Source organism: Bos indicus, chromosome 24 (genome assembly GCF_029378745.1).
Source record: "Bos indicus isolate NIAB-ARS_2022 breed Sahiwal x Tharparkar chromosome 24, NIAB-ARS_B.indTharparkar_mat_pri_1.0, whole genome shotgun sequence".
Lineage (NCBI taxonomy): Eukaryota > Metazoa > Chordata > Mammalia > Artiodactyla > Bovidae > Bos > Bos indicus.
In genome coordinates, this window is record NC_091783.1 from 25,832,467 (window position 1) to 25,856,957 (window position 24,491).

At 42.1% G+C, this 24,491-nt stretch overlaps 1 protein-coding gene across 1 annotated transcript in view; it reads left to right on the forward strand.

Annotated features, from left to right (window-relative positions):
- B4GALT6 (beta-1,4-galactosyltransferase 6) overlaps positions 1 to 24,491 on the forward strand; it is a 69,120-nt gene that overhangs the window by 6,569 nt on the left and 38,060 nt on the right. The window contains exon 2 of the mRNA XM_019986912.2: positions 15,215 to 15,331. Coding sequence (XP_019842471.1) covers positions 15,215 to 15,331 — 117 coding nt within the window. The remainder of the gene's footprint in view (positions 1 to 15,214; positions 15,332 to 24,491) is intronic.

The following is a 24,491-nucleotide window of genomic DNA, read 5'->3' on the forward strand; positions in this document are numbered from 1 at the left end:
CCTTAGAGTCTTTTTTCAGTGAGTTGGCTCTTTGCATCAGGTGGCTGAAGTATTGGAGCTTCAGCTTCAGCATCAGTCCTTGCAGTGAATATTCAGGGTTGATTGCCTTTAGAATTGACTGATTTTATCTTGCCGTCCAAGGGACTCTCAAGCATCTTCTCCAGGACCACAGTTTGAAAGCATCAATTTACTCTTCCATACATGTTTGTCTGGTTCTGCACTGAACAGGATCCACATGGTCCCTGTTTTCATAGAGCTGAAGCATGCATGCTAAGTTGCTTCAGTTGTGTCCGACTCTTTGCGACCCCATGGACTGTAGCCCGCCAGGCTCCTCTGTTCATGGGATTCTCCAGGCAAGAGTACTGGAGTTGGTTGCCATGCCTTTCTCCAGGGGATCTTCCCGATGCAAAAATTGAATCCAAGGCTCTTATGTCTTCTGCATTGGCAGGCAGTTCTTTCCCATTAGTGCCACCTGGAAAGCCCCTCATAGAGCTCATAGCCAGTGGGAAATTCACACAGTTGGCAGAGTAACTATTCTAGGAGATCGTGCGAGTTTGCTGTGGAGGCACTGGCTGGGTGGATGGGTAGGGCACTAAACTAGTCTAGGCATCAGGGAGAACCTAAGGCCAGAAGCTTAGGTTATAGGTAATTAAAGGCTGATTCAGTTCAGTTGCTTAGTTGTGTCCGACTCTTTGCCACCCCATGAATTGCAGCACGCCAGGCCTCCCTGTCCACCAACTCCCAGAGTTCACCCAAACTCTTGTCCATCGAGTCAGTGATGCCATCCAGCCATCTCATCCTCTGTCATCCCCTTCTCCTCCTGCCCCCAATCCCTCCCCCATCAGAGTCTTTTCCAATGAGTCAACTCTTTGCATGAGGTGGCCAAAGTACTGGACTTTCAGCTTTAGCATCATTCCTTCCAAAGAAATCCCAGGGCTGATCTCCTTTAGAATGGACTGGTTGGATCTCCTTGCAGTCCAAAGGACTCTCAAGAGTCTTCTCCAACACCACAGTTCAAAAGCATCAATTCTTCGGCGCTCAGCCTTCTTCATAGTCCAGCTCTCACATCCATACATGACCACTGGAAAAACCATAGCCTTGACTAGATGGACTTTGTTGGCAAAGTAATGTCTCTGCTTTTGAATATGCTATCTAGGTTGCTTATAACTTTCCTTCCAAGGAATAAAGAATCTTTTAATTTCATGGGTTAGGTAATTAAAGGCCTGGGGAAAAGTGCTTCAGGTAGGAATAGTATAGTTGAAGGTTAAGAAGTGGGAGAGAAGTAGAAGTTCTTTAAAAGTTATTTAAAGTGGAAGTTATTTAAAAAATAACCAAAAAGGTAGAGGCTAAGGCATAAAAATTTTAGGGGAGCATGGGTCAAAGCCAGAGACATAAATACAGACACCTGTAAGCTCGATTTGAGAACTTGGGCTTTAGCCTGAGAACAATGTCAAACCATTGAGTTTAGATTTTAAATAGAGTGACGTGATCAGCTTTGCATTTTATAGGAATACTTATGCTATGTTGGTGTGGATGGATTAAGACAGCAGTTCTGGAATGAGGGATACCAAGTAGAGGGAGTAGGGTCAAGTGTATAAGGGAATTAAGTTTAGAGGTAGGAGAGTAGATAAAGATGCTCTTGATAGCAAAATTTGGATGCATATAGAGAGGGAGGCCGAGGACATTCATATCTGATAAGGTGGGTGTCTGAGCTGCTTAGAGGGGCTCTGTTCTTGTGAACAAATCTTAGTATAGAGTAACGTGTTTGCTCAACCAGCTTCAGAGATTTGTTTTCTGCCCTGGCACATACTGGAGGCTTAGTGAAGAGCTGTTGAGTGACTGAGTCTTTCCAATTAATCACTTCTCTTGGTGTGGCTACTCTAGTTCCTTCTCTCCCCAGCCCACCCATCAGTATCATCCTGGTGTTGGATGTTAGACCCCTCGGGAGAATATGGAGGGGCTGGCAGGAGATGAGGAAGAGTGAAGATGCCAGGGTCCGTCAGTGTGTTGTCTGCTGTTTGGTCGCTGTGAGTCGTGTCTGACTCCTCCTTGACTCCGTGGAGGCTCATCTGTCCATGGGATTCTCCAGGAAAGAATACTGGAGTGAGTTTCCATTTCTTTCTCCAGGAGATCTTCCCAACTCAGGGACTGAACCCACGTCTCCTGAATTGGCAGGCGGATTCTTTATCACTGAGCCACCAGGGAATCACTTCCAAATTTAGGGGCTTAAAAAAACAAACGTGTTATCTCCTAGTTTCTGTGGCCAGGAATCTGGGTGTGATTTGGCTGGATGGCTCTGGTTCAGCCTACAGAGCGTAGGTCAGGGCTGTGGTTGGAGGCTCCACTGGGGAAGCATCCACTTCCAGGTTTAGCCGTGTGCACTCAGGCAGGATTCTGCCCCCTGAGGGTGGTTGCACTGAGGACCTCGGCTCTTTGCAGGTAGTTGGCTGGAGACCTCACTCAGTTCCTTGCCCCGGAGCCTCTCCACTGGGTATGTACAACCCCATCACTTTGGCCATATTGTCTTTGTCAGAAAAGAGTCATCTTAGGCCAGTGCACAGTCATCGGCTGGGGAGCCGTCTCAGAAATTGCTTACCTCCATCAGGTTGCCATTCTTTTATTATTTTATTTTTATTTTCTGGCCACCATTCTTGAGCCTATATGTTAACTCAGCTGTATTGTTGCAGCAGAAGTGAACCTCAATTCTATGACCTTGTGAGGAATCAGGTAGTTTTAAAGGGAAAATGAATTTATTGAAGTCTGACAGTGCTTCACACCATTCTCCATGTTAGTGTTTTATGAGTAAGTTTTCTTTTGTAATTGGCAGATAATTGCTTTACAATGTTGTGTTGGTTTCTGCCCTACAGCAGTGTGAGTCAGCCGTAAGTGTACATGCGTCCCCTCCCTCTTGAACCTCCCTCCCTCCTCCCGCCCCGTCCCACCCCTCCTGGTTGTCGCAGAGCACCAGGTTGAGCTCCCTGTCACACAGCAACTTTCCACTCCTGTCTGTTTTACGTGTGGTAATGTATTTGTTTCAGTGCTGCTCTTTCAGTTCATCCCACCTTTCCTTCCCCTGCTGTATCCATTTCTGAGAGATTGTTCTAGAACTTGGATTTCCTAGGTCCTGCTTGGGCATTCCTGGCCAGTGGAGAGCCCCGCAGACCTTGTGTATTTCCAGTTTTCTCCCTCTGGCCCGTTTCCCTCGCCCCTTGAGACCAAACTGAGTGCTGTCACGACTCTTGGGCTGCCCTTGGCCAGTTCCATCAGAGCAGCCTGCCCCCAGCCCCTTCTCCCTCCTCTCCTTTCTCCTTTTCCTTCTGAATCATTTTTTTCTTAATTCCCGAAAGACCCAGTGATTGAGTATATAAAAGATCTTTCTGTTTCTGCCTTTTCTCAGGATAATAACAGAATAATATATGGGTAATATTGTGATTAGTTGAAGAGTTGAAGATTGGGTCAGTTGAAGGTTAAAAGTAGGTTTGCTGAGAATACCTATAAGGCCATTAACATGCCACTGGGAAATCAAGAGTTTTACTCCAGTTATTATTAGGTATTTTTTCCTCATGTCTTAGACCCATCGGAGAATTTCAGGTAGCATTCCAATTTTATTTTTCTGTAGCGTGTATGTCCTACATTGGGCCGACTTGATTTGTTGTGTTTCATGGGCATACTTGTTTTTGGTTGTAGCAGAACTTAATGGTGTTTGGTTTAAGCCACAGCAAAAACCCTCCTCAGTTAAAAGTAGGCAAGAAAGGATGTTTATCTTTGTTGGTTTGAAAGTATGCTCTGGCTGTGGAAATCTTTGAAATTCATTTTCTGTGCTCTGTCCCCTTCTTTCCTTGTTTTAGAGGCATTTTCCTTTCATGAATAAGTAAATTGAAATTATGAAATGTTTTATTTTTGGCTATGTGGCATGGCAAAATGTTGAGGAAAACATAACTTAGTGCTTTTAAATCTAAATTGTAATTAATTTTTTTTCCTCCAGAGGGTTAATAGATATGACTTTTTACTTACATTTTGGTTTTCATGATTAAATAGTCAAGTTAGTAAATGTCTTTGGCTCTCAATGCAGTCTTTATGTTGTATATTCTTTAAGGATGAAACAGATTTTTCATTGTCTGAATGAATTGCGCATAAATTAGGAAGCTGTGTAAAAGAAGATGTATTTATACAAGTTAAACTGTGAAAGGAGACTTCTATTTTTTTACCTGTTATAAATGTTAGTAATGTTTAGAGAATTACTACAAGCAGTGGTTTTCAAACATGAAGGTGCTCAAGCCTTATTTAAGGCAACCCAGGTCTTATCATTAGAGAATCTAATTGGGATCCTGATTGATTTTTTAAAAAATTATTTATTTGGCTGCATTAGATCTTAGTTGTGTGCTGCTGCTGCTACTGCTAAGTCGCTTCAGTCGTGTCTGACTCTGTGTGACCCCATTGTTTCTTTATGAACCCACTGTGTGATTGAGCTATAGGTTGATCCTGAATTTGTTACTGTTTTTAATTATTAGATACATTGTAATTCACTTAATAGGATCAATATAAATAGTACATCATGAGAAATGCTGGGCTAGAAGAAGCACAAGCTGGAATCAAGATTGCTGGGAGAAATATCAATAACCTCAAATCTGCAGATGACACCACCCTCATGGCAGAAAGTGAAGAAAAACTAAAGAGCCTCTTGATGAAAGTGAAAGAGGAGAGTGAAAAAGTTGGCTTAAAGCTCAACATTCAGAAAATGAAGATCATAGCATCTGGTCCCATCACTTCATGGCAAATAGATGGGGAAACAGTGAGAGACTTTATTTTTTGGGCTCCAAAATCACTGCAGATGGTGACTGCAGCCTTGAAATTAAAAGACACTTGCTCCTTGGAAGAAAAGTTATGACCAACCTAGACAGCATATTAAAAAGCAGAGACATTACTTTGCCAACAAAGGTCCGTCTAGTCAAGGCTATGGTTTTTCCAGTAGTCATGTATGGATGTGAGAGTTGGACTATAAAGAAAGCTGAGCACCAAGAATTGATGCTGTTGAACTGTGGTGTTGGAGAAGACTCTTGAGAGTCCTTTGGACTGCAAGGAGATCCAACCAGTCCATCCTAAAGGAAATCAGTCCTGAATTTTCATTGGAAGGACTAAAACTGAAACTCCAATACTTTGACCACCTGATGTGAAGAGCTGACTCATTTGAAAAGACCCTGATGCTGGGAAAGATTGAAGGTGGGAGAAGGGGACGACAGAGGATGAGATGGTTGGATTACATCACCGACTCCATGGACATCACCGAACTCCAGGAGTTGGTGATGGACAGGGAGGCCAGGGGTGCTGCAGTCCATGGGGTTGCAAAGAGTCGGACACGACTGAGCAACTGAACTGAACTGATGGCCCTACATGTTAGCCAGTGGAAATAATTTCAAAACAAAAGACTTATAAAAATCTCTTTATAACATGTTCATAGTTAAGCAGCTCTGTGAAGTTTGTCACTGTACATCACACCTTGATTGAAATATTATCTCTTTTTAAGTATTTGAGGCTTGCTAGTGTTAACAATTCTTTACTGAAATCATGTTTTATGTATTGCCTTCTTGGTAATTAAGTCAATGGCTCAGATATTATGACTTCTAATCATAGTGCAATGTCCAGCTTGACTTGGAGGAAGAGAACTCAGACTTCATTTTCATTTGTCTCAAGAGGACCAGTGGTAGAGAATTAAAAGATGCCTTGTTTTTTAATTTGAAAGTATGCTCTGGCTAATTGATTTTCCATGCTGTGTTCCCTTCTCTCCTGCTTGTTTTAGAGTCATTCTCCTTTCATGAATAAGTAAGTTGAGATTATGAACGGTATTTTAATTTTGAAAACACAGGGAAATTGTGGATAATTATAAAGCATATAGTTCACATAGGTCTCCCTTTTATGTCCTCTTCATTACAATAGCATTCTCAAGTTGGTAGTGGTTCATTTCATTCACTTTAAATGCATTCTGAAATCATTTATTTTCAGCAGATTTACAATGTTTCCTGGGTGTGTTTATTTATGGGTTCGTCCTTTAGTCTGTAATTTCATTAGGTAAGTTTCCTTACTGATTAGATTAAAAATGTAATTGCTTGCATTTTTCCTTTCCTGGTTCCCTCATTTCCGCCCGATTCTACTTTTCTCCCATGTGGTTTATGACTCTTGACTCTTTAGGCTTCAGTCACGCTTTAAAGAAGCCATATGTTTAAGTGAGTAACAATGAATTAACAAAGGACAGTGCTGAAAGCTGTCATGTGTTAGGTCATGTGTTCAAAGTCTAGTTTTTGAATTTTCAGCTAAGTTTAAACCAGGCTGAGCTGGTCATCTGGTTGTTGTAGAAGTAATTCCAATGTTTTAGGCAGTTTGCCCTTTCTTAGGATTTTGGTTTTTACAGAGGGGTCCCATGGCTCCTTAGTTGCTGATACTGCTTGGCAGTTGGTTATTCAACACATATTTATTGTAAATAAACACGTCTCCACCTTGAACATCTTTAATAAGACTTAGAAAAAGTCATCCTTAAATAACTCAAAGCTGTTAAACTGCAGAGTGGAAGTGGTAAAAAACACCTGTTGGAAAGAATTTTCTTGTTACTTTTTGGTGCGTACATCAGCAAAGCTTGAGTTGTTGGCTAAGATCTGAAATAGATCTGGGCTGTATGTGATCAGTGTATTCATGATTGCTTGATAAAATGGGATTCTGAGCACAGAATTCTTTCATTCTACTTATTAGTCTGTGATTTACTGGAAGGATGGGGAGGAGGATATTATAGGCTAGTAATTACTTGCTCTGCAGATTTTCTTGAGCCCATACTTGACTTTGAATTATTATCACCATGGTAGAAGAGTCTGTTTAAATAGTGCTTTGACATAAAGGGAATCATTTGTTTTGCAGCCTGGCAAAGCCTAGAAGTCTGTTACGTTTTGTTTTTAACTTAAGCAATGCTTTGGTTCTAGGCAAAGAATGAACTCTTTTTCATATGTCATATGGCCTCATCCTGGAGTTTATGGCATTATTATTAGAAATAATATATTTAGCTCTTACAGACTCAGACGAGTAATTTCTGGGAACTTGTTGAACAAGGGGCTAGATGTGGAAGGAAGAAAACTTACAGGCATGTGAAATAGATGTTTGAAAGGTTATTGTGAGTTCTTAGAAGTTCATAGAATACATGATTCAAGTGTCTGTGTTTACTGTCAAGGGATGTATGTATGTAGCTGGGCTCTAAAGGCTGAACGCCAGAGAACTGATGCTTTCAAATTGTGGTGCTGGAGAAGACTCTTGAGAGTCTCTTGGACAGCAAGGAGATCAAACCAATCAATCCTAAGGGAAATCAACCCTGAATATTCATTGGAAGAACTGATGAAGTTCCAATGCTTTGGCTACTTGATGTGAAGAGTCGACTCACCGGAAGAAACCCTGATACTGGGAAAGATTGAAGGCAAAAGGAGAAGAGGGTAGCAGAGGTTGAGACGCTTAGACAGCATCTTTGACTCAACAGACATGAATTTGAGCAAACGGGGAGATAGTGAAGGATGGGGAGTGTGGTGGGCTGCAGTCCATGGGGTCACCAAGAGTTGGACATGACTTAGCGACTGAACAACAACAAAAATATGAAGTGGTTTGCTTTTTTCCATGTTGTTTATTTCATTATGTTGTTCTGTAGATTATATGGGAAACCATTTTCTCTCCTGTGACTTTGAAGTATTGCTACTGATATCCTCCTTGCATTGGTTGCAGTCTGTTAACCCCCTCTGTTGTCACTTCCCTCATAACTTTTTGCATTGAAGAGTTTTCTTTTTCTTAGTCTCTCTCTCTCCTGTAGGACTTCCAATCATTGCTTCTACCAGATTGCTGCCTCAGAGTCACTTAGAGCAGTCCTTGAATCTTGAGTTTTTAAAATTCTACCTGTGTAACTTCTGTTGTTTTTTGATCTCTTTTTAAAAATATTTATCTGCCTGCGTCAGGTCTTGGTTGCAGCATGTGGGGTCTTTGCATCATGTGAGATCTTTCATTGCAGTGCACCAATTCTTTAATTGTGGTGACAGTGAAAGATAAGTCGCTTAGTCATCTCCAACTCTTAGCGACCCCATGGACTGTAGCCCACCAGGCCCCTCCTTCCATGGCATTTTTCAGGCAAGAGTATTTGAGTGGGTTGCCATTTCCTTCTCCAGGGATCTTCCCGGCCCAGGGATCGAACCTGGGTCTCCTGCATTGCAGGCAGATGCTTTACCATCTGAGCCAGTTGTGGCTTGTAGTGCAATTCAGTAGCTGCTGCATGCGGGCTCAGTGGTTATGGTGCACGGGCTTAGTTACTCTGAGGCATGTGGGATCTTCCCAGACCAGGGATTGAACCCATGTCCCTGCATTGGAGGGTGAATTCTTAACCACTTGACCACCAGGGAAGTCAGTTTTCTGGTCTTACAATGCGGAAAGTTGTGCCTGTATCCTGAGATGGTATATTTGTTTCCTAGGGCTCAGATACAAATTACTGCAGTCTGAGTGGCTTAAAGCAGGAATGCATTCCCTCAGGTTCGTTGGCCAGAAGTTCAAAATCAAGGAGTTGGCAGAGCTGTGCAGCCTCTGAAGGCTCTGAAAGACCCTCCGCTGTCTCTAGCTTTGGGTACCTGTTGGCAGTCCTTGGCTTCCTAGGCTGCTTGCTGGCCACTCTAATCTGCCTTCGTCCTCACTTTCTCGTGCGTGTGTGTGTGTGTATAGAAGTCTCACTCTGCCTGTCTCTTGTGTGTGCACTTTCATTGGATTTAGGCCCAACCCAGATAATCCAGGATGATCTCCTCATCTCGAGATCCTTAACTTAATCACATCTACGAAGACTCCTTTTCCAAATAAGATAACCTTTGCAGGTTCTGGGAATTAGGATGTGCACACATCTTTTGGGGGGTCTCTGTTCAACCTGCTACAGAAGAATTAAATGAAGTGTAATACATAGCATTTAGCTCAGTGCCTGATGAATGGAGGTACTCAATTCATGTTAATTCACTTCCCTTCTCTTTAGAAACCCACGCCCTCCAACATTCCACACCCTGGGATGATTTCTGAGTTACTACTACTTCTTTTTTTAATGTTGAGAATGATGTAGTTAACTGGTCATAGGGAAGTACTTAAAAAAATTATTTATTTTAGTTGTTGCATGTGAACTCTCGGTTGTGGCATGTGGGAACTAGTTCCCTGACCAGGGATCAAACCCAGGTCCCCTGCATTGGAAACACAGAGTCTTAGCCACTGGCCCACCAGAGAAGTCCCCGTTAATGTTACTTCTCATCTGTCCTCTCCTCGCCTTTCTGTTTCTTCACACCGTTTTCCTACTGGGACCGTTACAACTTACTGTCCATTGCTGCCGGCGCCCTCAAGTTGGATGGCTTATCCCGAGTGTCCTCTGCAGCTGTGCCTCCCAGAGCCTCTGCTTGTGCCGTCCCATCGGTGGAGACGTTCTTCTCCCTCTTTCCTCTTACTCACTTAGAGCCTTCACTTTAAAGTCCTTCTTTCCTTGCTCTACTCAGGTCATGCTGAGGTCCCTCCTGCCCAAGGAAACGCCCCTTGACCTGCTCTCACTTCCCTGTTCTGACACTGGACTGCTTTCACTCTGTCCACTCAACTCTCTACTAATTTCTTTTTTTCCCCATTATTTGGGTGAAACTGCTCTCTTGAAGGTTGACCAGGATCTAATAGCACTTTTGTTTATTTGTTTTAAAAAACGTTTGTTTATTTGGCTGCATCGGGTCTTAGTTGTGGCATCTGGGATCTTCAATCTTTGTTGCCGCGTGTAGGATCTAGTTCCTTGACCAGGGATTGAACCCAGGCGCCCCTGCATTGGGAGAGCAGAATCTTAGTACTGGACCACCAGGGAAGTCCCTCTAATATTATTTTAAAGGGCTGACTGGGATGGTGATGAAGAGTTGGGTTGCTGGAGCTATCTGCTGGGGGTGAATCCGACTTCCACCACTTGCTAATAAATTACTGTATGACCTTGAGCAAATCACTTAACTCCATTTTCCTTATCTGTAAAATGGGAATATTACTACCTACCTTACAGGGTTGTCAATTAGTTTATATAAAGAACTTCTAGAAAATCCCATGGATGGAGGAGCCTGGTGGGCTGCAGTCCATGGGGTCGAGAAGAGTCAGACGTGACTGAGCGACTTCACTTTCACTTTTCACTTTCATGCATTGGAGAAGGAAATGGCCACCCACTCCAGTGTTCTTGCCTGGAGAATCCTGGGGATGGGGGAGCCTGGTGGGCTGCCGTCTATGGGGTCGTACAGAGTCGGACACGACTGAAGTGACTTAGCAGCAGCAGCAGCAAAGCTACCCATTAGAGTAAGTGCTAGGTATTAGCTTTTCATTTTTAAGCTTTTTTCTTTTTTCCTTATTGTCTGTCTTCTTCTCCTCTGTATTGACATTTGTCATGGTTGACCATTCCCTTTTTCGTTTGTCCAGTGGCTTCTTCACCATGTTTCAGCTCAGATTCATTCATCTTGAGGTCTTTTAGTTTTATATCTTCTATTTGCGGTCTGAACTCCACCTTCTTATCTCCTTTCTAGATAATTTTTCCTGTGGTAATTCATCGCCATGGTTCCCACTTTTACTTTTGTATGAACGTTTCTCCCAATTGTATTTGTACCCCACTCTTCTTAGCTCTGCTGCTGCTTCTGCTAAGTCGCTTCAGTCGTGTCCGACTCTGTGTGACCCCATAGACGGCAGCCCACCAGGCTCCTCTGTCCCTGGGATTCTCCAGGCAAAAACACTGGAGTGGGTTGCCATTTCCTTCTCCAATGCATGAAAGTGAAAAGTGAAAGTGAAGTCGCTCAGTCATGTCTGACTCTTCGTGACCCCATGGACTGCAGTCTACCAGGCTCCTCCGTCCATGGGATTTTCCAGGCAAGAGTACTGGAGTGGGGTGCCATTGCCTTCTCCGCTTCTTAGCTCTAGCACTGTGTGTGAGAATGTCTAACAACACAGTCTCCCTCTCAGAATCAGCTGTGCAGTTGACTTCTGGTTTGTTAAAGGACCTGGAGATAGTGGCAGTCAGGAACAAGGATGTTGAGATCAGAGGGATGTTGTATTTGAGTCCTTCAAAGCCTAGGAAGCCTTTGCCAGATTACTGCAGACTACAGAGCTCCTGGACTTGAATCTATTCTGTGCTTTGAAGGAGTGAAGCTGCATGTGGAAAAGGGTGTGGAGACACAACTTTATAGCAGATACATTCCCTAGTTTTCTCAAGTTGAGAATGAGGCATGTTCATAAATCTCTTTCCTCATAAACCCAGGGTAAGATGCCTACAAGCTATTGTAAACTGTTGATTTTTGAAGTTTTTTTCCCCTTAGGGTATAGCTTCCTCTCCAACCCCTGGAAGACAGACTAGGTAAATAAGTGAAATTTATGTCTCACAATGCAGAGGCAAATAGCAAATGAACTAAATTAGAGAACGTAACATCATTTTAATGAAGCAGTACTGGTTTTTAGTGTTCTTTTGAGTTGTCTTGAGACCAAAGGCAAGCATGGGAAAAAATTCCCTATTTTCTGAAATGTAGTTGCTTGTAAGATGGAATAGAAAAATCTCTTTTTTTTAAAAAAAACTATTTTTTGCAGCATTTGGGCTTCTTTATTCCCCTACCAGGGTTTGAACCCATAGCCCCCTGGAGTGGAAGCACAGAGTCTTCACTACCTGACCACCAGGGTAGTCCCTGGAATAGAAATTTTAGACAAGTATTTCCTGGCTTGCCAATAAGACATTCTATTTTACAATAATGATTATTAGCAGGCATGTAGAATTACCTGAGTGTGGGTTACTATAGTTTATGATGTTTGGTAGTCAGTCTGGATTATTCCATGCTGGTTTCTTATGCCTTGAAACACTTTGACACATGGCCTTCCTCCTGTTAACAATGCCTCTATTTAAATACAGCTTCATTCCTTAATGGGTTTTGATCTTTAGGGATTAAACCCATGAGGACCATTAACCTAAGGAATGTAACTCAATTAGCTGTGAATGATTGAAAATAAACTAATATGTTTTCCGTTTGGAGAGCTTGGTGTCTCACCTTTGTTTTTTCTCCATCTGTCTAACGCAGAGTAAATACATGATGTTGGTAAATCACCCTTGTCGCAGGTGCCATCAGTAATCTTTTTTTTTTTTTAACAGTTTGGTTACCTGATATTTTGAAAGTTTTTAGGAAAAGTTGACTTTGATTGTCCTTTTCTATGCTGGTTATTGTCCTTGTTTCTTAAATTTGACTTGGTTTCAGGATTCGGATTTGATTCCTGGGTGGGGAAGATCCCCTGGAGGAAGGCATGGCAACGCACTCCAGTATTCTTGCCTGGAGAATCCCATGGACAGAGGAGCTTGGCGGGCAATAGTCCATGGGGTTGCAAAGAGTTGGACACGACTGAGCGACTAAGCATACAAGATTCAAGCAGTTTTCTCTGTTAGAGTAGGTTTGTTAATTAAAAGAAAAAACTGTAGTTTGTGGAAATTCTGTTTCCAGGACACACATGTATTCTTACTTTGTGTATCCTTGTTTGGGGCAGTATTGTTTCTCCCAGTACTGGTCTTGGCCTAATTACTCTTGACTCGGTCCTCCTTCTCCAGGTCTCCCCTCCGCCAAGTTTGGTGCATAACAAATAGTATAGGCTATTTACACCACTGATAACAAATTTCATATATAATTTTAGGATTAAATGATCCAAGATAATTGTACAGTAGGTACTCATAATCCATTTCATTTTTTTTCTCTGTGTCGTTTCAGTTGAAATCTTGGTTTAGGTAGAATTGCTAATGTTACTTTGGCTTTTCTTGAACATTTTCCCACATTTTTGGTTGGCTGTTCTCTTTAGTTTCATTTTTCACTTTGTCTCATCTGTCTTTGAAAGTCCACTAAAAAAACAAAAATTAATAGAAACTTGTGGGGTTTATAAGCCTGGTTTAATAAACTCAAGCCTAAACAAGTTAGATCTAATTATAGGACTGATCTCCAGAGAGGGTGTGGTGCGTGTGTGCTAAGTGGCTCAGTTATGTCTGACTCTTGGCAACCCCGTGGACTGTGTCCATGGGATTCTCCAGGCAAGAATACTGGAGTGGGTTGCCCTGCCCTTCTCCATGGGATCTTCCTGACTAAGGATCGAACCCATGTCTTACATGTCCTGCATTGGCAGGCAGGTTCTGGACAGGCGCCTAAAAACGATTGAGCTGGAGCTTATGTGAAACCTGCATTTCTCTCTTATGGATTAAAGGTGAAAAAAAAAGTGTGATTTTACTCCACTTCTCTGTTCTATTTATTCTCTGCTCATTTGTACTTCGAGCAAGTTCAAATTTCAATAAAAGGAGAAAGGAGGTAGCAAACATTTTGCTCATCTCCCTGTGCCATCTCAAAGAAGCAGAACTGGGCCCAGAAAATGAGTTGGCAATTTTTATCTTTTCACTCAGCATTCATTTTTTGAGAGTGCCATTAGTGTGTTGAGAGACAGCTTATCTTAAAATTGAAAGAGTCATTAACCAAGCCTTGCAGTTTCTTGGTTTTGCTGTGAAAATGAGCCGCCTCCTGTTGTCTGAATGGAGCTTATGATTTTTAGCTTTATGCCTGGAGCATTTAGTGTAGAAGGGGCTTCCGAGAAACCTGGTGTGTACTGCCATTTTTAGGTGAGGGAACTGAGATCTGGTGTGCTGTCCAGAGTTACACCCAGCACTAGCAGAACCAGGACCAAGGAAGAAAGGGTCCTGCGACTTCCGTGCTTTTCTGAGGAGGCCTGGCATCTCAAAAGGCAATGACTCTTGTAATCTTTGTCCAATTACCAGTTTCTCCCAGAGGTTAAAGCACTTACCTTGGAGATTGAAATTAACAACTTGAAAATGCCACATTGATTTTTTTTTTAATTAAAATGAGACCACTAATGATGTACTTAAAATTTTTTTTTCTATTGAAGGACAATTGCTTTACAGCATTGTGGAGGTCTCTGCTATACATGAATGTGAATCAGTTGTGATTATGTATGTACCATCCCGCCCTTCTCGGTCGTCATCGAGCGCCAGGCTAGTTGTCTTTTCCACGTGGTGATGTGCACGTGTCAGTGCTGCTCTCTCCATTTGTACCACCTCTTCTCCCGCTGTGTCCACAGTCCACTCTCCACGTCTGTGTCTCCATTTCTTCTCTGTAAATAGGTTCATCTGTACTGTTTCTAGATTGCATGCTGATGTGCTAGTCGTGGCCAACTCTTTGCAACCCCATGGATTGTAGCCCGCCAGGTTCCTCTGTCCATGGAATTTTCCAGGCAGGAATACTGGAGTGGGTTTCCATTTCCTTCTCCATTAGATTCCATATGAATGCTTTAATAGATGATATTATAGATGATAATAGATGACTTGTTTTTGTGACTGCCTTCACTCTGTGTAACAGGTTCTAGGTTCATCCACCTCACTACAGCCGACTCACATGTGTTCCTTTTGATGGTTGAGTTCTATTCCACTGTGTATAGGTACCATATCTTTTTAGCTGTACCTCTGTCATTGGACATCTAGGTTGCTTCCATGTTCTGGCTATTGTAAATAGCGCTGCCACGTTGATTTTGATTCTGTCTGCTTTTACAATCCTGGTAGGTAGGTTTTTGATGGAGAGTGTAAAATTTCAAGTAATCAAGAGAGATTGCCAAAAGAGATTGTGATTCTAGATCATCCTGCGTGTGCCCCCAACACTGAGAATTTGAAAGATCTGTATCCAGACTAGACATAGTGATTTGTGACATATGTTTATGATTCATGAGGGAATTCTTATCTCTGTGGAGTCCTTGGTTCGAGGGTATTAATATAAAATTAGAGAAAATGAATTTTAGGATTATGTGGTTGAATGTGGTAAAGAATGCCTTTCTGAAATTCCTGAGTATATTTTGTAGTAGAAAATCATATGTGGATAAAGGAATTATGATATTTTGGATTGTTCCATTTAGTCTCATTCTAGTTGACGGATGGATATTACTACTTTTAATTTTTCATTTTATTGTTTTTTAAAAGGAGTTTGTTTTTGTGAGTTTTCGATAATGGGAAATAGTAATTTTATATTTGTTTGCCCATTCGATGTACTAATTGAATCAGTTCGGGTCTATTGAGCAGTTCCTCAATTCTGAATATTATTTTTTTAATTTAAAAAAGCTAATTGAGTCATGTCATCTTTCTTTTTTTTTTCATCTTTTATAGCCAACACATATCTCTTTATGGTACAAGCTCGAGGAATAATGTTAAGAGAAAATGTGAAGACAATAGGACATATGATCAGGCTGTACACAAATAAAAACACCACGCTCAACGGCACAGGTAAGGCTGCTTCCGGTTTTAATTTTGCTTCACTTCTGCTTCTTAGCCTTGTCATCATAAACTAGTAAACCTAATCTCTTCATCTTTGTCCTGCCTCCAAGTAACTTCCTGTTAATGAGGAAGGTCTCCAGAGTGCTCCAGGAGGCTCCTTCACTATCAGGACTGTCAAGTATTCTAGGACATCAGAGGTGTGATCGCCGAGGTGATGGGGTTTTGTATAAAGACACTTAGGTTAATTCTTGAAAGCATAAGCAAAATATGAAAGATAACTTGTATTTTTCAATTCACCTTCCATAGTAAAGACAAATTAATCACAAAGAGAGTCATTTATGCATCTTAGCCATGCTGCCATCTTTTTTCATGCCCATTTTAATTCCTAAGATGATTTGCCAACTTTGTGTAGAAAATACTTGTTTCAGTTACAGAAGAGTGTTGATCATTGTGTGGCCTTTTTAGGAGCGAAAGGAAGAAATCATATAACATTGGAAATCAGTAGCTGCTCTTGCCTTTTTAAAATATAACTTAGAAGAAGGGTCTCCATCAGAATCACAGGAAGTTAAAGCCTAAGTAATAGGCTCAACTCATGATTTAATGATGGTAGAGCTAATGTGAGTAGGTTCAACTGTTGTGGAAGAATGCGTGTGCTCCTTGTAGCAGTGTTTTCCACATTGTCTCTGGAAGCTGTATTAGATGCGGCTGATTGTCAGTTGTTGCATCCACTGTATTCTTATTTTAAGCAGTTAAAATTCAAGATTCAATTTATGTCATCAGTTCTTCATTCATTGTGTCACTATAAATCACACACACACACCTAACTTGCTAATAGGAAGTCCCTGTCCCTCCCAGTCATAGGTACATTTTCTTAAAATGTATGTTAAGGTGGGTAATAGATTTAGACCGGTCTCAGATCTCAAGCGGAGAAGGCAATGGCACCCCACTCCAGTACTCTTGCCTGGAAAATCCCATGGATGGAGGAGCCTGGTAGGCTGTAGTCCATGGGGTCGCTAAGAGTCGGACACGACTGAGCGACTTCACTTTCACTTTTTCACTTTCATGCATTGGAGAAGGAAATGGCAATCCACTCCAGTGTTCTTGCCTGGAGAATCCCAGGGGCAGGAGAGCCTGGTGGGTTGACGTCTATGGGGTCACACAGAGTCGAATACGACTGAAGTGACTTAGCAGCGGCAGATCTCAAGACTGTCGCATATTGATTCTTAATTTCAGTGTCACACATGCTTCTACAAAATCTATTCTAGTTATTTGCCTAATTTGTGTTATGAGGCCACCAATCAATGTTTTTTAATCACTCTTAATTTTCTTCTTTTAACTTTAAAGAAATTTCCTTCAGAAGGATGGTCTCATCTGAGTTGGTATTTTAATAGCACAGCGAAAGTCTCATGAACTGGTCTTCTGCCTGAATTAGTCTTCTGAATAATAGGTCAATTTTAGAGAAGTTGAAACATTTTAAAAGCTTCACTGGGATTTGTCCTGGTTGAATAAGTTGGTTGTTAAAGTGTTCATTAGAAGTTCGTTCAACTGAACAGAAGTATTAAGCATCTTTAGGTTACTGTATTTGTGTAAGTGAGTGCTTATAAAATCTGTGTATAATCAGGTTCTTTTCCCAGGGTGTGAATAAGTTACATGTGTGAATATTGTGCTTCATTAGGAGAATTAGTTATTTCAGCAAGATGAACCCCACCTCCAACCCCAACTGCAATACGTCACAACTGAAAAGAAATTCCCTCCTCCCCTCACTGAATCAGAGTTTCAGTGAAGACCAAACAACCAATGTGTCCTTTGGTTAAAGTTTGCTTTTTATGAACCTTTGGAAGCCTTTCAGTTGGTTCCTTTACTGATGGTGCAGCTCTTCTCGGGAGACTGTCATTGTCAGTTAGGAATTGGGTTTGGTTGTAAAAGAAAGCTGACTGCAGTGGTTTAAACACGAGGCTTATGTTCTTGTGTAAATCAGATCTGGAGGTTGGATAACTTCCTTTTGTTGAGAAACTCTTCACACACTTTCCCCCTTCTGCTCTGTCATGTTTCACAGGCTAAGGCACTGGGGGTCTCCGGGCTTCATGTTTGCTCTTGGGTCATTAGAAGGAGCAGTGGAAGAAAGGGAAAAGAAACAGAGTCCCCCCTTGGTAAAGATCCTTCCCAGAAGTCCCACATGGTAATTCCACTCATGTCTCATTGTTCAGTTGCTTAGTCGTGTCTGACTCTGCGACCCCATGGACTGCAGCATGCCAGGCTTCCCTGTCCTTTACTATCTCCTGGAATTTTCTGATTCATGTCCACTGAGTCAGTGGTGCTATCTAACTGTCTCATCCTCTGCCTCCCTCTTCTCCTCTTGCCTTCAGTCTTTCCCAGCATTAGAGTCTTTCCCAATGAATTGGCTCTTTGCATCAGGTAGCCTAAGTATTGGAGCTTCAGCATCAGCTTCAGTCCTTTCAGTGAATATTCAGGGTTGATTTCCTTTAGGATTGACTTGTCTGATCTTGTTGCAGTCCAAGCAAGAAACTCTAAGGAGTCTTCTCCAACACCACAGTTCAAAAGCATCGAGTCTTCAGTGCCCAGCCTTCTTTATGGTCCAACTCTCACATCTGTACATGACCACTGGAAAAACCATAGTTTTTACTATATAGACCTTTGTCAGCAAAGTGACATACTTAATTGTGAGGGCGACTGGGGATGATAGTCTTTGAGCTGGGCTTCTGGTGCTCTGAATGAAATTGGGATTCTGTCCCTGGTGGCTCAGACAGTAAAGAATCTACCTGCAATGCAGGAGATGCGCGTTGGGAAGATCCCTTGGAGAAGGGAATGGCAACCCAGTCTAGTATTTTTGCCTGGAAAATTCCATGGACAGAGGAGCCTGGCAGTCTACAGTCCATGGGATTACAAAGATTCAGACACGACTGAGTAACTAACACTTTCATTTTACCTACTAATAAAGGGAAAATGGAGTTTGAATAGGTAACTATGAAGCACTGCCGTGTTCATTTATATTGAGCAGCTAGTATAGTTAATACTCAGCTAGATATTGGAGATACAACATGAAGAAAAACATCCTTTCAAAACTGTGCTTTCCAACAGCATGGTCTTTCTCCCACATTGCCACATTACTTTTTCTAGGGGAAATAATCTTGAAACTTTAGATCTAGAAGGACCATTAGAGATCACTTGCTTCAACCCCATTATTATACATCTGAGACAACAGAGCCCAGATGAAGTGACCAACCCAAGGCTGCACAGCTTGTAACTGGTCAACCAGGGCGAGAGCTTGTCTTCCCGACTGCTGATATTCTCTGGTTTAAGGATCAAAGGATTCTGGATCTAGTACTTGTTCTTATACCAACTAACCTGTGAATATTTAAAAGATTCTGCAAGTTCTTTATGCCCAGCTTTTTCATTTACCTTGTTTCATAGAATTATAAGACTAAAATGAAAATCTGGCATGTAGCATTCACTGTAAAAGGCAGATATTATTGTAAGTCATGTCCAACTCTTTTGCGACCCTATGGACTATAGCCTGCTAGGTTCCTCTGTCCTTGGGATCCTGGGCAAGAATCATGGAGTGGGATGCCGTTTCCTTCTCCTGGGGATCTTCCTGACTCAGAGATTGAATCCAAATCTCCTGAATTGGCATGGGGATTCTTTACCACTGAGTCACCAGGAAAGCCCAAAAGGCAGATAGTACAATTCAAAAATAAAGCATTCCTACCTCCCCCACCTCCCACCCCCCAAAAAAAGAATAAAAGATCTTCATTTTATGGAAGATCTCTAGGCTTCTGGGAGAGATGGAACTGTAAATAGCTACTTATAATTCAGTGATTTATTTCTGTGCAGGTACAGATAAAATCTGCCCCAAAGGAGACAGTGGTCAGTAAGGTGTACAAAGGACTGATTGGGCTCCAGGGAAGAGTTGAGAAATATGTATTGACTCATTGAAAATTTATCACTTAGATTAGATCTTTAAAATTCTCATCACAAGAAAAAAATATGTAACCATGTGATGGATGTTAATTAATTAGCCTGGTAGTAATCATTTCACAAAATATCCAAGTATCAAATCCTTATGTGGTACACCTTAAACTAATACAGTGTTATATGCCAATAAAACTAGTTAGCAAAAAGCATAATATTTAACACGTAGTGGCAAATTGTGATATTTCTAAGTACTTTTGATTCCAAATAGGACTTTTTAACCATGTGCCTGACATTCTGAAGCATCAAGTGTAAAGAGATTTATATAAAATTTTTGTAAAGAAATCATGTACTTTTATAATCAAATGGTACCTTGCCTTGTAGCTCATGGAGTCAGTCAAATTAAGAAAACACAATGTATTATTCAGTGAGCAGTTATCAGAACAGATGACAAAGGTCACGTGCTGTTAGAGCCAGTAGGCTTGTTAGAAATAAGCCGGCACACTTCCTCATTCGGCGGGTGCGTGGATGGAGGCCCTCGGACTTGGCCAGCCTGACCCGGCAAGCAGTAAACAGGCCAGAACGCTGACTGGGTTTCTGTTACCTGCTTTCAGCCGCAGGGGAAACAAAGCCCTAGAGAGGGCTCATTTGGCCTGTTCTCTTAAGATCCAGTGAGAGCCAAGGAGGGGCTTGTCTAACAGTTTTCATTCTGGGTTCCTTTTTTTTCCGGTGTAGCTCTGAAAGGGAGGAAGAAGGCAGGGGCCCAAGTCTCACTGTGTTTTCATCCGTTCATTAGATGAAATAATGTCTGCATTTTACAGCGGTTGTGGTAGATCGGCCTCTGGAGCATCTGTCATGCGTCATCTTTTAAAGCTCCTGGGTTTTGAGCTGGGGGTGTGCTACATGGGCCTCAGCACTTTGGTAGGAATAACAGTTTTGTGGGTTTATTACATCATAGTCTCCCAGAGTTTAAATCATTGTTGGCCACATTATCAGTTGTGAAGTATTCTTTTGTAGTGAGTATCTTCTGTTTTGTAGATGCTGTGTTAGATGCTAGAAATCAAAGGCAATTTGATTTCAATTAAAAGAGATTTATAGACATATGGCAAGGGGGTGCATAGTTCTTATATTCACAACACACTGGGATGACGTAACTACCGCTGGATGCGTTACTGAAGGGTACAGACATTTTTATTAGCCTGACAATGAGTTGAGGTCTTGTGATCATTTATAAGGACGTTGCCAAGAGTCACATGTTTTAGCTAAAAAACTTTGTATTTAAAGGATAAAATATAATGATACTGCATGTCTCTGAGGGTTTTTTAAAATTGATTCTTTATAAACTGATAAAAGTGATCCATGGTTTCTTTCGTGACAAATTCAGTCATTTTAGCCTGAAAATAAACAGTGAAAACAATCCTCCAGCCCTCCCGTTGACACGAGACTCCCCAAAGGGAGCCGTGTTAACAGTCTGTTTTGCAGAGAGGTCTGGAGAGCTTTAAACCTTTGTGACTTGGATGTGGGTTTAGAATCAGAGTCTGTGGCTAAGAGAGGAGGCCCAGGCTTTAATGACAAGAATTAATAAATTATGTATAGTAAGAAAATGCTCTTATTTAAATTTATACGACATTAAGAAATTACTTTAGGACTGTGTGTTAATACTTGTCTTCTTCGGGATTATAAGAAAATGGGCCTTTGGACCACAGAAAGGCAGTGGACTCCCAGGGACAAGCTTATTTATCTTCTATTTTCAGCTCCTACAAATGCACAGTACAGAGTAGATGCGTGGCTGGCATAGTTTATAGTTTGAGTCCCCAGTAAAAGGAGAAGAGTTTGTTTGTTTGTTTGTTTTTACTAGAAATCTGATACATATATCTATAGTTTTTAAAGGATTTTGAGAAAAGAATCAGAACTTTATTGGACTTCCTGACACTTATTTTGAAGCTTCCCAGGTGATGCTAGTGGTAAAGAACCTGCCTGCCATTGCAGGAGGTGAGAGTTTGTTCCCTGTATGTTGGGAAGATCTCCTGGAGAAGGAAATGGCAACCCATTCTAAAATTGTTCCCTGGAGAATCCCATGGACAGAGGAGCCTGGCAGGCTACAATCCATGGGTCTTAGAAAGACAGACATGATTGAAGTGACTTGGCACTCACACTTATGTCATGCTTCAGTTCAGTTCACTCGCTCAGTCGTGTCCGACTCTTTGTGACCCCATGAATTGCAGCACACCAGGCCTCCCTGTCCATCACCAACTCCCAGAGTTCACCCAGACTCATGTCCATTGAGTCAGTGATGCCATCCAGCCATCTCATCCTCTGTCGTCCCCTTCTCCTCCTGCCCCCAATCCCTCCCAGCATCAGAGTCTTTTCCAATGAGTCAACTCTTCGCATGAGGTGGCCAAAGTACTGGAGTTTCAACTTTAGCATCAGTCCTTCCAAAGAACACTTAGGACTGATCTCCTTCAGAATGGACTGATTGGATCTCCTTGCAGTCCAAGGGACTCTCAAGAGTCTTCTCCAACACCACAGTTCAAAAGCATCAATTCTTTGGCGCTCAGCTTTCTTCACAGTCCAACTCTCACATCCATATGTGACCACTGGAAAAACCATAGCTTTGACTAGACAGACCTTTGTTGGCAAAGTAATGTCTCTGCTTTTGAATATGCTATCTAGGTTGGTCATAACTTCCCTTCCAAGGAGTAAGCGTCTTTTAATTTCATGGCTGCAGTCACCATCTGTAGTGATTTTGGAGCCCCCAAAAATAAAGTCTGACACTGTTTCTGCTGTTTCTCCATCTATTTCCCATGAAGTGATGGGACCAGATGCCATGATCTTCATTTTCTGAATGTTGAGCTTTAACCCAACTTTTTCACTCTCCTGTTTCACTTTCATCAAGAGGCTTTTGAGTTCCTCTTCACTTTCTGCCATAAGGGTGGTGTCATCTGCATATCTGAGGTTATTGATATTTCTCCCGGCAATCTTGATTCCAGCTTGTGCTTCTTCTAGCCCAACATTTCTCATGATGTACTCTGCATAGAAGTTAAATAAGCAGGGTAACAATATACAGCCTTGACGAACTCCTTTTCCTATTTGGAACCAGTCTGTTGTTCCATGTCCAGTTCTAACTGTTGCTTCCTGACCTGCATACAGGTTTCTCAAGAGGCAGGTCAGGTGGTCTGGTATTCCCATCTCTTTCAGAATTTTCCACAGTTGATTGTGATCCACACAGTCAAAGGCTTTGGCATAGTCAATAAAGCAGAAATAGATGTTTTTCTGGAACTCTCTTGCTTTTTCGATGATCCAGCGGATATTGGCAATTTGATCTCTGGTTCCTCTGCCTTTTTTAAAATCAGCTTGAACATCTGGAACTTCGTATCTTTAAATCTTTCAGGTATCTATGGATGAGACACAGATGTGGTCTCCTAGAGGGGTTTGTTTCTGTGGTTTTTGTCTGTCCCTGCATGTATTGGCATAAAAACTAGTAATGTCCACTGAACCCCTCTGCCCTCTGTCTTAGAGGGCTTTCCTTACCAAACGCTCTGCAGGCTTCCTTGGAGAAAGGCATGAGTGGGGGAGGACTTTGTTACTGAGGCTTTCTCACTTTCTGGTGGAATAGGTCTTAGCCACTGTACTGTCACTGGGCCCTATTTGTCACGTTGAGGTTTTCTGGTAATACACTTACCTTGAAACCTGACTGACAAGTTGCAAATTCATGAGGAATTGCCACTTATTTATAAGGGGCTCTGGTCTGCAGGGCCCCTTCCAGCAGGTAGGCCTGAAGGGTGTGTGTCTTTGCTCCAAAGTGTCTTCCTGGCTCCCAGGCTGCATCTCCATCTACTGTATTTTTTTTTTTAAAGAATGTCTTCAGTTTGCTTTGTTATTTATTTATTGGTCACACCTGTGGCTTGCAGGATCTTTGTTCCCTGACCAGGGATTGAACCTGGGCCCTTGGCAGTGAAAGCAAGAAATCTTAACCACTGGACCACCAGGGAATTCCCTTCATCTATTGTATTTTGATGATGCATGAATGTTTGTTAGGTCATGACATGGACCAGAGGTATTTAAGTTTCTTTGATTCTTCTCATGTGCTTCACATTCAATTTCCAGGAGTCTGCGGTGAGGTTTAACTTTTGCAGTTCAATAAGCCTGTGAAGAGGAGCTAAAAAGCCTCTTGATGAAAGTGAAAGTGGAGAGTGAAAAAGTTGGCTTAAAGCTCAACATTCAGAAAACGAAGATCATGGCATCCAGTCCCACCACTTCATGGGAAATAGATAGGGAAACAGTGGAAACAGTCAGACTTTATTTTTGGGGGCTCCAAAATCACTACAGATGGTGACTGCAGCCATGAAATTAAAAGATGCTTACTCCTTGGAAGGAAAGTTATGACCAACCTAGATAGCATATTCAAAAGCAGAGACATTACTTTGCCAACAAAGATTCGTCTAGTCAAGGCTATGGTTTTTCCTATGGTCATATATGGATGTGAGAGTTGGACTGTGAAGAAGGCTGAGCGCCGAAGAATTGATGCTTTTGAACTGTGGTGTTGGAGAAGACTCTTGAGAGTCCCTTGGACTGCAAGGAGATCCAACCAGTCCATTCTGAAGGAGATCAGCCCTGGGATTTCTTTGGAAGGAATGATGCTAAAGCTGAAACTCCAGTACTTTGGCCACCTCATGTGAAGAGTTGACTCATTGGAAAAGACTCTGATGCTGGGAGGGATTGGGGGCAGGAGGAGAAGGGGACGACAGAGGATGAGATGGCTGGATGGCATCACTGACTCGATGGACGTGAGTCTGAGTGAACTCCGGGAGTTGGTGATGGACAGGGAGGCCTGGTGTGCTGCGATTCATGGGGTCGCAAAGAGTCGGACATGACTGAGCGACTGATCTCATCTGATCTGAAGCCTGTGATTTTGACCCTCAGTCTTGTGCTTGCTGGTCGCTGGTAGGCAGACCGCCCTTTTAAGTCATACGTCCGTTTTCCCTTTTCCTAACTCTTCTTGCTGGCCACTTCTTATAGGAATGCGTTTTTCATTAGAGCAGATTACTGAGGTCTGAAGTAAAGTCTTCATCTTCTCCAAAGTGGCTGCTGGAACTTCATTTCCTGTGGGTACAAAGTTTGTGATCCAGAAGACAGACTGGTGTAATCAGCCGTTTCCATTTCTCGTCTCTTATTGACTGGGTGCTGGTCTCATTTTCTTACACCAGCTTCCTCTTGCATAGCAGGAAGCTATCAGGTC